Source organism: Hypanus sabinus, chromosome 21, assembly GCF_030144855.1.
Source record: "Hypanus sabinus isolate sHypSab1 chromosome 21, sHypSab1.hap1, whole genome shotgun sequence".
In the NCBI taxonomy this organism is placed as follows: domain Eukaryota; kingdom Metazoa; phylum Chordata; class Chondrichthyes; order Myliobatiformes; family Dasyatidae; genus Hypanus; species Hypanus sabinus.
Window position 1 is genome coordinate 14,584,182 of NC_082726.1, and position 12,972 is coordinate 14,597,153.

General features: G+C 43.8%; 1 protein-coding gene across 6 annotated transcripts in view; it reads right to left on the reverse strand.

Annotated features, from left to right (window-relative positions):
- dapk2b (death-associated protein kinase 2b) overlaps positions 1-12,972 on the reverse strand; it is a 205,671-nt gene that overhangs the window by 91,908 nt on the left and 100,791 nt on the right. For all 6 annotated transcript variants that reach the window (XR_009507185.1, XR_009507186.1, XR_009507188.1 and 3 more), the window contains exons 4-5: positions 5,629-5,767; positions 4,387-4,513 (exon numbers count right to left, since the gene is read on the reverse strand). Coding sequence is in view for 2 of the 6 variants with exons in the window: in XM_059946014.1 (XP_059801997.1) it covers positions 4,387-4,513; positions 5,629-5,767 (266 nt within the window). In the remaining 4 variants the exon portion in view is untranslated. The remainder of the gene's footprint in view (positions 1-4,386; positions 4,514-5,628; positions 5,768-12,972) is intronic.

Here is a 12,972-nt window from a genome sequence, read left to right on the forward strand (position 1 = left end):
GGTAACTTCACACACTTTCTGACCCCGACACCTGAAACTTCCACCATATTGCTAAGCGTCTTCTATAGTGCAGACTGATGCAGTTCAGTTCATCCGCCATTTCTTTGTCTCCCTTTATCACCTCTCCAGCACTGTTTTCCAGTGGTCCAATATCCACTCTTGCCTCTTTTACACTTTCTTCACTTTACACGCATATATCTGAAAAAACTTTTGGTATCCTCTTTAATATTATTGGCTACCATGCTTCTGTATCCCATCTTTACCTTAATGCCTTTTTTTTTTACTTCTGTTAGTTTTTAGAAAGCTTCCCCATCTCTAACTTCCCACTAATTTTTGCTCTACTATAGTGGCTTCCAGAAATTCCAACCATTGCTGCTCTGCCATCAACCCTGCCAGTGTTCTTTTCCAATCAATTCTGGCCAACTCCTCTTTCATGCCCCTGTAATTCCCTTTAATACTGTATTACTGATACATCTGACTTTAGCTTCTCCTCAAATTTCAGAGTGAATTTGATCATATTATGATCACTTCCCCCCCCCCCCCAGGGTTCTTTTACCTTAAGCGCTCTAATCAACTCTAGTTCATTGCACAACATCCAATCCAGAATAGCCAAATCCAGTGGGCTCAACCACAAGCTGATCTAAAAGCCATCTCACAGGTATTCTAGAAACTCCCCCTCTTGGGATGCAGGACCAACCTGATTTTCCCAACCTGCATACTGAAATCCCCCATGGCTTTTGTAACATTGCCCTTTTGGGATGCATTTTCTATCTTCCGTTGTAATTTGTAGGCCACATCTTTACCACTGCTTGGGGATCTGTATACAACACCCACCTGGATCTTTTTACCATTGCATTTCCTTGATTCTATCCAAAATAATTCAACGCCTTCCAACCCTATGTCACCTCTTTCTAATTATTTGATTTCATTTTTAACCAACAGTGCCATGCCACCCTCTCTGCCTGTCCTTCTGATACAATGTGTGTCCTCAGACACTAAGCTCCCAGTTATAATCTTCTTTCAGCCATGATTCAGTGATGCCCACAATGTCATACCTGCCGATCTGTAAATGTGCAATAAGTTCATCTACCTTATTCTGTAGACTGTGCACATTCAAATACAACATCTTCAGACCTGTATTCACCCTTTTTGATTTCATCTGCCTTTTAAACTGCAACTCAACCTGTTGACTATAGTTTTGCCCTTTCAAAAGCCTCTCCTCACTGCATATTGTAAACCAGCTACCTCATCTTCAGCACTATCATCCATCTTCCCTACAATACTTGTCCTCCACATACCTGTATAAGATGACCTACCGACTTTCCTCAGCATTTACATTTCATTTTGTCTTTTAACTGGCTCATTTGGCTCAAGAATTCAGTTCCTATCACTGTCCTTGTGTTCTTTCCTCCTGCAAGCCCCTTGTGACCTGTTCCCCTTCCTGCTCCCACCCTTTGTTGATCAAATATGGTTTATAATGTTGTCTTCAAGAACACAGAAAAGTAAGAGCAGGAACAAGCCACTCAGCCCCTCCAAACTGGCCCATCATTATGATCCAATGCTGGTCACTCTTCCATTTCACTTCTCTGTAACGATGGATTCCTCGTACTCGAGCTTTTATCTATTCCTCCTTAAATACCCAGCGTTCTGGCTCCTACCACCCTCAGGAACAAAGGATTCACCAGAATCACTGAGTGAAGAAATTTCAATGCAGCTCAGTTTTAACCTCCTAGCTTCTTCTTTCATATCGATATCCCCCTGTTTATTCAAACTGCAATTTGCAACAGCTGAAGCAGCAGTTTCAGTCTGAACAGAGATTGGTTAAACATTCACTTCCCCTTGTAACTCAAATTTAAACACCACCGTGCAGCATTCAGAAACCTTCCTCTAGGATATTGGTCCCCCACAGTTCAGGTGCAAACTGTCCCTTCTGTACAGGTCCCAGCTTCCCTGGAAGACAGCCCAATGATCCAGATATGTTACACCCGCCATCCTACACCAATTCCTTAGCCTCACATTAAACTGTTTAATCTTCCTAGTTCTAGCCCCATTATCAAGTGGCATGGGCAGCAATCCTGAGATCACAACCTTGGAGGTCCTGCCCTTTAACTGAGAGCCCAACTCCCTGAACTCCCTATGCAGAACCTCGTCACTTGTCCTACCAATGTAACTGGTATACACATGGATCATGACTTCTGGCTGTTCTTCCTCCCACTTATGAACCCTGAGCACCTGAACTGAGAAATCCCGGACCCTGGCACCTGGGAGGTGACATACCATCCGAGAATCTTGTTTTCACCTTCAGAACCTCTTGTCCATTCTCCTAATGAATCCCCTATCACCACAGCGTGCCCCTTCTCCCCCTCCCTTCCGGGGCACAGAGCCCAACAGTACCCTGTTGTTGAGGGAGATGGCCACAAGGGTACTCTGTGCTAGCTCCTCAACCCCTATCCCCTTCCAGACTGTCACCCAGTTTCCAGTGTCCTTAGCTGTAACTCCCTCTCTGTATGTGCTATCTATCACCCCCTCAGCCCCCCAAATGATCCAGAGTTCATCCAGCTCCAACTCCTTAACGCGGATTGTTAGAAGCTGCAGCTGGATAGACTTCTCGCAGTTGTAGTTGTCAGGGACACTGGAGATCTCCCTGCCTTCTCAGATCCCACAAGAGGAGCATTTGACTATCCTGCCAGACATCTCTACTGTCCTAGCTGAGCGGATTTAAAGAAGGGAAGAAAAACTTAACTTAGAGCTTTTCTTTTCTTTCTCAGGTTGAAGCTTCTTTTCGCTGATGCCTCAACACCTCCATTCTAACTCTGTGCACTCAGATGAAGGTCACTACACTTGCCCCGCCCTCCTTTAACTTGCTCTTGTTCCTCAATCCCAAGTGTGGATTGGTCACTGCTCAACACTCCGTGTCGCTGTAGTGACCCGCTGCTCCCTTCTCTACTCGGGCAGTGGACCTCCCCTCCCCTCAAAACTTCCGATGTCCGGATTTGTCACTGGTCAATGCTCTAGCTCACTGTAGTGATCTGTAGATATGGCATTAGAGCTGTACTTAGCAACACAATCATAGGTATATGGTGAGTAAATATGGGCATAAGCACATTGCCTTGTGATGCACCAGTGCTGTTGATGCTTGTGGCAGAGATGTTGTTGCCACTGACTGTGGTCCGTAATTGAGGATCGAGTTACATAAGGAGGTATCAAAGACCAGGTCGCAATGCGTTTCAAGGGGATGATAGTGTTGAATGCGGAGATGTGTTGAATGACAAGCATCCTGCTGTATGTCCAGATGACCCCGGGCTGAGCGAAGAGCCAATGAAATGGCATCTGCTGTTGACCTATTGTGATGGCAGGCACATTGGAGTGTATCCAAATCACTCCTCAGGCAGGAGTTGCTATGTTTCATCGCCAACCTCTCAAAGCACTTCATCACAGTGAATGTAAGTGCTACTGTTCAATACATTTGAGGCAGATTACCATATTCTACTCAGGCACTGGTATGAATGAAGCCAGCCTGAAGCAGGTGGGTACCTCAGACATAAGCGAAAGGTTGAAAGTGTTGGTAAACACTCCAGCCAGTTGATTAGCACAGGACTTCAGTACTTGGCTATGTATGCCATCTGGGTCAGATGCTTTCTGTGGATTTACCCTCCTAAAGGATGCCCTCACACTAGCCTAAGAGACTGAAGTCACAGGTTGTTGGAGCTGTGGGGGTTCATGAAGATGCCTCCTTGTTCTGTTGGTGGAAATGAGCACAAAATAAACTGAGGGCATCTGGAAATGAAACCACGTTGTCATCGATTTTGCTCGGCTTGGCTTTGAAACTGCTGGCGTTCAAGCCCTGCCACAGCTGTCGACCATCGCTCTGTGATCACCACTTCGCGTGTCAGATGGCTTCCCAGAGGTCATACCCGCACCTCTTGTTCTTTCCTGGATCTCCTCATCTTATCTGGCCCTCAGCAGATGGTGGATCTCCTCGTTCATCCAGGGCTTCTGGTTGGGGAAGCTCTGAATGATTTTGTGGGAATACACTTGAACATGAGTGTCTTTACAAAGTCCGTGACAACCAAGGTGTGACAGGCATCTGATGAGACACCATCCAATATGGCAGACGTATGGTGTGTCAGGAATCCAATGAGACAGACATATGATACATTAGCCATATGATGTGACAGGCAGCAAATGTGATCTGACATGACTCCAACTGAATTGTACCATTCCCACATCGAATACTTTACTCCTAATGAATGCAACTGAAAGCAAACTATGTCTTCTGATATTCTGCTCTATATAACTACATTTGGTTTGACATACCTTCCATAAAAGACATTTAATTTGCTAACGTACCTCATCTAGAGTTGATATGATGAAAACTATACTTACCAACAAATTCAGGAGTCCCAAAGATGTTTTTAAACTCAACTCCATCTTCGATTTTGTGAGCAAGGCCAAAGTCTATCAATTTGATGTGTGGCATGGGTATCTTATCAAGAAGCATAATGTTTTCAGGCTGAAAGGAAATATTTCAGAAGTGATTCTTAATTGAACTGCTAAGAACAAACCTAATTTAATTACAAACCCTTAGTTTTAGGAAGTATTGAATTAAATCTTTTCAACAGTAATGCCAAGGTTCACAGTCCCATCCTGAAGTAATTATTGACTTCATACAGAAGGTGTTGGTCACCTGAGTGTTGTCAACAGTGTGTCCACCAGTGGAATTCCTAACATATTTATCTGTTTAATTCTACCGCCAATACAAATTGTAACAAAATGCCTTACAGACTTTAAAAACTCGTAAGAGTATATTCTTTCATCAGTTTCTATATAATGAATAATTATGAATTAGTAACAAGCAATTCTGCTTACACAATGCTGGTTCTCAGAATTCTCCCATGTTTCCCTGTAATATCAGAGATACTTATTTGCACCGTCACCCCAGTCCTTCACCAACCACTGAAACTAATAAACCTATCTAATAAACCCTCTAACCAGCACCTGTTGGGGATGTGGAAGGAATCTAGTGCAGCTGGAGAAACGCTCACTGTTGCTGGGTGAAAAAGTGGAAACTCCACGCAGACAGCACTGGAGGTCAGAATTGAATAGTAGGACAGCTCCACTATCTGAAGTATCACCGGAGGGATAAATGAGATCCAGGACTTGGGAAGAAGCTGGTTTCCCTTTGAGTAGAAACAGTCAGATGAAGCCTAAGATTAGCACGTTATCTACAGGCCACCTCCCACAGAGCTGCACTCCCTCAGAACAATACTAGAGTTTAGATTAGATGTTCATTGAAAACTGAAATTTGAATAACAAAATGGCGAATGAGACTGGTGAGTGTGTTCTGACAGTCAGCATAGACTCGATGAGTTGTACAGCCTCCTCCCTTCTGTGTCATCGGCAACTGTGAGAACTATGACGTTTGTGGTGAATGTGCAACCACAGAGCCTTTGAGAGAAAACAGTAGAGTATATTTTCAACAATATGGCCAAAACTCTGCCATAATTAAATTTCTGCCATGAAGGTTATGCTGTTGGAATAATCAAAAATTCATAAGACACTACCTAAAAATATTGAAGGTTATCAAATTGTGTCTAGAATATTGGGTGGATTAAAATGAGAACCTACCTTGAGGTCGAAGTGTGCGATGTTTTTGGAATGGAGGTAGTTCACTCCGTCTAGGATTTGTTTAATAAACGCTGTTGCTTCTTCTTCACTCAAAGATTCTTTCTGAGCCAGGAAGTCAAAGAGTTCCCCTCCAGAGACCCTGGAAACAGTACAATTTAGTTCTATCATCAGTGTCATAATAGGATCGACTGACTGTTGTTTGTGGGTTGTAAAGGCAATGTGCTCTTGACATCAGGAAGCATGAATTCAAGACAGTCAAGTTGAACAGTGCAGGAAATGTAGACTTTCTGCACTGCACCAGCAGGTGGTCAGGTGTTGTAACTTTGATGGAGGTTGTGTCTTTTTACCAGACATTAAGTCAAGATCTTTGTCTTCCCTCTCACCCAAATACCTCCAAGCCACTATTCCCAAGGGAGCTTTGCCTATCTCCCTATCCAAGAGTTATTCCTCTGCCTCATCTCTAGAAATCAGGCCGTCTGTTCCGGACCACACCTGCTGCTGACGGAACTAGCTTTGCTTAAGTTGGACACGTCACTGGCCATGAAGCACTTTGGGTCATTGTACGTGCACTGCAATGAAGATGTTCAAGGCAGGACAAATTTATAAATACATCAGATCTCGGATGAACTGCAATCTGTGTCATTGTGTTGAGTGGGTGAGTGAGGTCTGAACACTTCACCATCAGATACTGCATGACATGCCCAACACAGCCATCATTCTCTGCAGTCAGATAAAGATCACAGTCAAACCAAAACCAGCAAGCTTATTTGCGATTGAAAAGCAAAAAATAGTCAGCATCAAAAATCTCATGTCAACACAGAAAATGGTGGAAACGCCCCCAAGTGTGACTTGTGCTGCACCAACCCCCACACTCCTCCCGCACCACCAATCAGGACCCCAAAGAGTCCTGCCAGGTGAGGAGACACTTCACCTGCAAGTCTGTTGGGCTTGTTGCGGTGCGATCTCCACTACACTGGTGAGACCCAATGCAGATTGGGGTTCCACTTTAACGAGAGCCTTCACTCTGTCCACCACAAAGGGCAGGACCTCCCGATGGCTACACATTTCAATTTGACTTCCCATTCACATTTTGCCATGTCTGTCCAAGGTTTTCTCTACTATCATGACTAAGCCAAACTCAGATTGGAGGAGCAACATCTGATATTCCATCTGGGTGGCCTCCCACCTGATGGCATACACCTTGATTTATCCAATTTCTGGTAATTTCTTCATCTCCCCCTACTGTCTTTTTCCATTCCCCATTCTGGTTCTCCCCCTCACCCTTTTTCCACTCCTCACTTGCCTATCACAGTCCTCTGGTGCCCCTCCTCCTTCCCTTTCTCCCATATTCCACTCTCCTCCCCCATCAGATTCTTGCTTCTTCAGCCCTTTACCTCTTCTACCAATCACTTACTAGCTTCTTACTTCATTCCCCCCCTCCACCTGGTCTCACCTATCACCTGCTATCTTGTACTCTTCTCCCCCCACTGTCATTCTGGTTTCTGTCTTCTTCATTTCCAGTCCTGATGAAGGGTCTAGGCACCGAAACGTCAGTTGCCTATTCCCCTCCATAGATGCTGCCTGACCTGCTGAGCTCCTCCACCATTGTGGGCATGTTGCGGAAAACACTCTACAGATCTGGAATTATCTGTAGAGAAGGTAAGTGAGTTAATGCTTCAGGCTGAAGATCTACCATCAGCAAGCAGGGTGATAGATCATTATAGAAGGCACTGCAAGATAATCATGATATAAACCACAGGAGGGTGCAAAAGTTCTGAATGGAAAATTCATTTAAACTAAATATAATTTCAATTTACAATAAACTAAACCCCCCTGGCATGCTCATGGTTGTATTTAGATAATCCAAGCACATACGCGAGCTTTATACAGAATTCAGATTCAGGTGAACAAATCAGATTCATAGCTCCTGCGGAACTGCCCGAAATTTCACCTCTTGCCCAACGCTATCTACTGACATGCCAGCCATAGAAGTTATCACCGAGATCAAAGCTTCCACATCCTGGATCATTTACAGAACAGAGTGAAGATATCATAAAAGCAGATACTGGAAATACCCAGCAGGTCCAGAGACAATACCCAACTCAAATCTTCAACTCTACGCTCGGGTCCAAATTACATGCCGCAGCCTTGTAGTGAACCCTGAACAACCTTCAGACTCACCATAGAACCACTAAAGCCTCCCTCATGCACAGATTTTGCTTTCCACTTGTCCCATTGTCAATACCCCTTTCCGTCACACCTTGCAAAAATGCTATCCCCCTTCTCACAATTCCTCTGTTTCCGCCACATCTGCTCTCAGGATGAGGCTTTTCATTCAAGGACGAAGGAGATGTCTTCCTTTTTTAAACAAAGGGGCTTCCCTTCTTCCACCATCAACTCTGCTTTCAAACGCATCTCTCCCACTTCCCACACATTTGCCCTCACCCCATCCCCCTCAGGATAGGGTTCCCCTTGTCCTCACCTACCACCCCACTAACCTCTGGGTCCAATGTATAATTTTCCGTAACTTCCGCCACCTCCAATGGGATCCCACTACCAAGCACATCTTTCCCTCCCCCCCCCCCCCCCCCCTTCTGCTTTCCGCAGAGATCGCTCCCTACGCGACAGCAGCATCTGTAGGGAGAAGCAATGTCGACGTTTTGGGCCGAGACCCTTTGTTAGAACTAACATTAGTCCAACGAAGGGTCTCGGCCCGAAATGTTGTCATTGCTTTCCGACAGATGCTGCCTGGCTTGCTGCATTCCACCAGCATTTTGTGTGTGTTGCAATGATTCAGGCTGATGACTTGCATTAGAACTTGTTGCAATCAATACTTCGTGCTCATATATTGATTGGTAAATTCTTTTTCAAAATTTGACAATCAAATATTTCACTAACTAAAATACCTTTGGCAACTAAAATACATCTCAGATATCGTCTTGCTGAGGTTGAATGCAAAGATAGATAGTTCTTCATGAAACTAGCATGAAAGGACTTCAGAGAGATAGTTTCAGTACTCGTCTGTTGACAGAGTGACCTTTCTTCACAAATGATGAATACTGCTTGAGGAAAAAAAGTAGTTCTGTTTGTTGACGTGTTACCCTGGAGCAGGAGATTATGACAATGACCAGCAACTCACTCGTTTTGTTTCACAAGAAGACAGATTTAACGACACACAAAAAAAGTTTGTATACTGACAGAGCAACATTTAGTCTAATTATTTAGAATGAAAGGAGTTTTAGACAAGAGACCTTCTCAAGAAGGTGACTAGTTTTAGCTCTTCAGTCACAATGCTGTATCATGTACTGTATTTTCTCCTTTGCCAGCTGTGTTTAATGTCAAAGCACCTAATATTTTCCCACCATGGGAGCTCAAGTCTTGTTTAATTCTCCTGGGGAAAGGAACTTAACATTTAAAGTACACCTTGAAACAGAAGTTGCATTTTCCTTCCAATTTTCTAATCTTAACCTTGTTTTATGGCGGTAACTTCAATAGCCCCATAAAAGGGGTTCAAGGTCTGCAATCCATTATGGGACTGTCCTTCCACTGAACTAAATGAAACTCCTGCTGACTGGTCACTTCAGAGTCCAGTATACACCAATCATCTCGTTGGTCAATTATATTGACTGGCTGGCTCCAATGAAAGTGGACAATTGCTGGAGATGCTCTGCAGGCAAGGCAGCATCAGTAGAACAGAACCAGAGTCAATGGTTCAGGACTTCTCATCATTGCCATCTGTACACCGATGCCGTCTGATCTGCGAACTATCTTTGATGCTTTTGGGTTTTATTTCAGGTTTCCAGCATCTGCAGTTTCTTTTCGCTTTTAATTAAAACCAAGCTTCCACCTCTAGTACAACACAGTGGTATAACAGTTAATGCTGCTCTAGTTCAATCCTGACCTCCGGACTGTCCACGTGGAACTTCTGGCGGCCTGTGTAGAAGGCACGTTGATCAGACCTAGAATGTGACTTCAAAAACATAAGGTGTCCTCGCCCTCACCCTGTACTCAGACCAGCACCTCCAACAACTCCTCTGAGCTTCGGACTCAAGAATACGATATACATGTGGGATCAGATCATTCAGCTCTCTGTGCCTGCTCCCCCTTTCAACCGGATCTCTTCCCTCCACTGACTCATGTTCCCCTTAACATTTATAAAACCATCAGTTTAGACCATTGATCACCATGCTCAACCTGGACTGCTATGGAACTGTCATTTAATTACCAGGTAGAGGCCAGGCCTTATGACCTACAAACTGAAATTCTACCACAGCAACTGCAGAACTTAATTTACATGAAAGGAACCCTGGAATAAAGAGCAGAGTTTGGTAACAACCAGATTAAAGCAACTAAACTGTCCTAAAGTCTCCACGACTTCACATCTGTGCTCTCGGGGAGGAAGCTTAGCGTTCATACGTCCGATGGGGTTGCTCCAACTACCCTCTGAAATGAGTGCAGCAAATAAAATTGAGGATGTAGCAAAGCATTGAGTTAAAGGGGGGAGGGGGTGAGATACTTTGACAGGTTGAAGGACATTATGGAGACCAAAGGCAGAATGACATTGCATTATTCACCTCAACCCATTTGCTGAAACCCTCATCCATCTCTTCATACTTCCGAACATTATTTAAAGAAACCTTGTACAGGGACACATTTTTCCACTCTCTAAAATTCAAGTCATTAAAACTTGCTGCTTGCCCCAATTGATATTCTCCTGTCCACCCGCAACCCCCATCTTTGCTACATTACCTCCAAGTTCATGTGGATTTTAAAGTTCTCATCAATGATTTCAAATCTTTCCATGGGTTCTCCTTTGAGCTCCCTTAATCTTCTGGGAAATGCACTCTACTGGCAGCTGTACATTGAAGACATTCAATGGTGAAGATATTCACAATTCCGTGACTAAATGTCTTCATCTTGTCCCTTCCTTTAAGACTTCCTTTAAGAAAAAAATCTCTTCAAATCGTGTTTTCAATTCTCTAATATCTACTTGCATGCTCTGGTGCTACCTACATGTCTTTGAAATGAAAACTAGAACATAATAATAAAAAACTACTAACATATTGAAAACTTTTAGCACCAAGCAAATGGAATCTCTTGGGTTACTGGAATTTGTGTGGTGTAAACTGAGCAAATACTAACAACAGCTTTGCCACACAGGACAATAACATGATTAAGATAAAAGCTGAACACCACTCAAGTTTCACACTGGCATTTATAATATCCAAGTTCCTCTGAGATATATTTTATGGAGCTACAGTAGAATGGAAAATCCAGGTAATCCCCAGTAACCAGAAATCTAAGTTTTTACGCAGCGCTGTACAAGGAGATTTCAATTACACTTAATTGTCCTTCCAAATGTGATTACATTTGCGAATATAAATGTTATTACTTTGAGTGGAGTGCTTTGAATTTAGTCCTCTCGGGTAGCATATTTAAAAGGACTCAATTAGAAGTACTAAAGGTTTTTCTGAAAAGGAATACCTATTCAGAATGCTTACTGCTGAAATAGAAGAATTGTTGAAGGCTAGGTTATGGTTTTGTAAAGCTAATTTTAGTTACAGGATTTCAGTTTCAGGTACATAAACCAATCACCAAATGGACACCCCATAAGACTTATCTCACTTATGGGACCAGAGTACAGAATATATGTGGGATAGAGTCCAGAGATAAATGACTATCTCCTGCTCTAATCATGTGATAATCCACTAATTGTCATTGGGCATAGTCTTTCTATATAACTGAGCTAATCTTTGTACACTGTTAATCACAGAAACATAGAAAACCTACAGCACAATACAGGCCCTTCGGCCCACAAAGTTGTGCCAAACACGTCCCTACCTGAGAAATTACTAGGCTTACTGATAGCCCTTTATTTTACTAAGCTCCATGTACCTATCTAAAAGCCTCTTAAAAGACCCTATCATATCTGTCTCCACCACCATTGCTGGCAGCCCATACCATGCACTCACCACTCTCTGCGTAAAAAACTTACCCGACATCTCCTCTGCACCTACTCCCCAGCACCTTAAACCTGTGTCCTCTTGTGGCAACCATTTCAGCTCTGGGAAAAAGCCTCTGACTATCCACATGATCAATGCCTCTCATCATCTTGTACACCTCTATCAGGTCACCTCTCATCCTCCTTCGCTCCAAGGAGAAAAGGCCGAGTTCACTCAACCTTTTCTCATAAGGCATGCTCCCCAATCCAGGCAACATCCTTGTAAATCTCCTCTGCACCCTTTCCATGGCTTCCATATCCTTCCTGTAGTGAAGTGACCAGAACTGAGCACAGTGCTCCACATGGGGTCTGACCAGGGTCCTATATAGCTGCAACATTTCCTCTCGGGTCCGAAATTCAATTCCATGATTGATGAAGGGCAATACACCATACGCCTTCTTAACCAGAGTCAACCCGTGCAGCTGCTTTGATTGTCTTATGGACTCGGACCCCAAGATCCCTCTGATCCTCCACACTGCCAAGAGTCTTAACATTAATACTATATTCTGCCATCATATTTGACCTACCAAAATGAACTGCCTCACACTTATCTGGATTGAACTCCATCTGCCACTTCTCAGCCCAGTTTTGCATCCTATCAATGTCCTGCTGTAACCTCTGACAGCCCTCCACACTATCCACAACACCTCCAACCTTTGTGTCATCAGCAAAGTTACTAACCCATCCCTCCACTTCCTCATCTAAGTCATTTATAAAAATCACAAAGAGTAAGGGTCCCAGAACAGATTCCCAAGACACACCACTGGTGACCGACTTCCATGCAGAATATGACCCGTCAACAACCACACTTTGCCTTCTGTGGGCAAGCCAGTTCTGGATCCACAAAGCAATGTCCCCTTGGATCCCATGCCTCCTTACTTTCTCAATAAGCCCTGCATGGGGTACCTTATCAAATACCTTGCTGAAATCCGTATACACTACATCTACTGCTCTTCCTTCATCAATGTGTTTAGTCACATCCTCAAAAAATTCAATCAGGCTCGTAAGGCACGACCTGCCCTTTACAAAGCCATGCTGACTACTCCTAATCCTATTATACCTTTCTAAATGTTCATAAATCCTGCTTCTCAGGATCTTCTCCATCAACTTACCAACCACTGAGGTAAGATTCACTGGTCTATAATTTCCTGGGCTATCTCTACTCCCTTTCTTGAATAAAGGAACAACATCCGCAACCTTCCAATCCTCAGAACCTCTCCCGTCCCCCTTGATGATGAAAAGATCATCGCCAGAGGTTCAGCAATCTCCCCCCTCGCCTCCCACTGTAGCCTGGGGTAAATCTCATCCGGTCCCGGTGACTTATCCAACTTGATGCTTTCCAA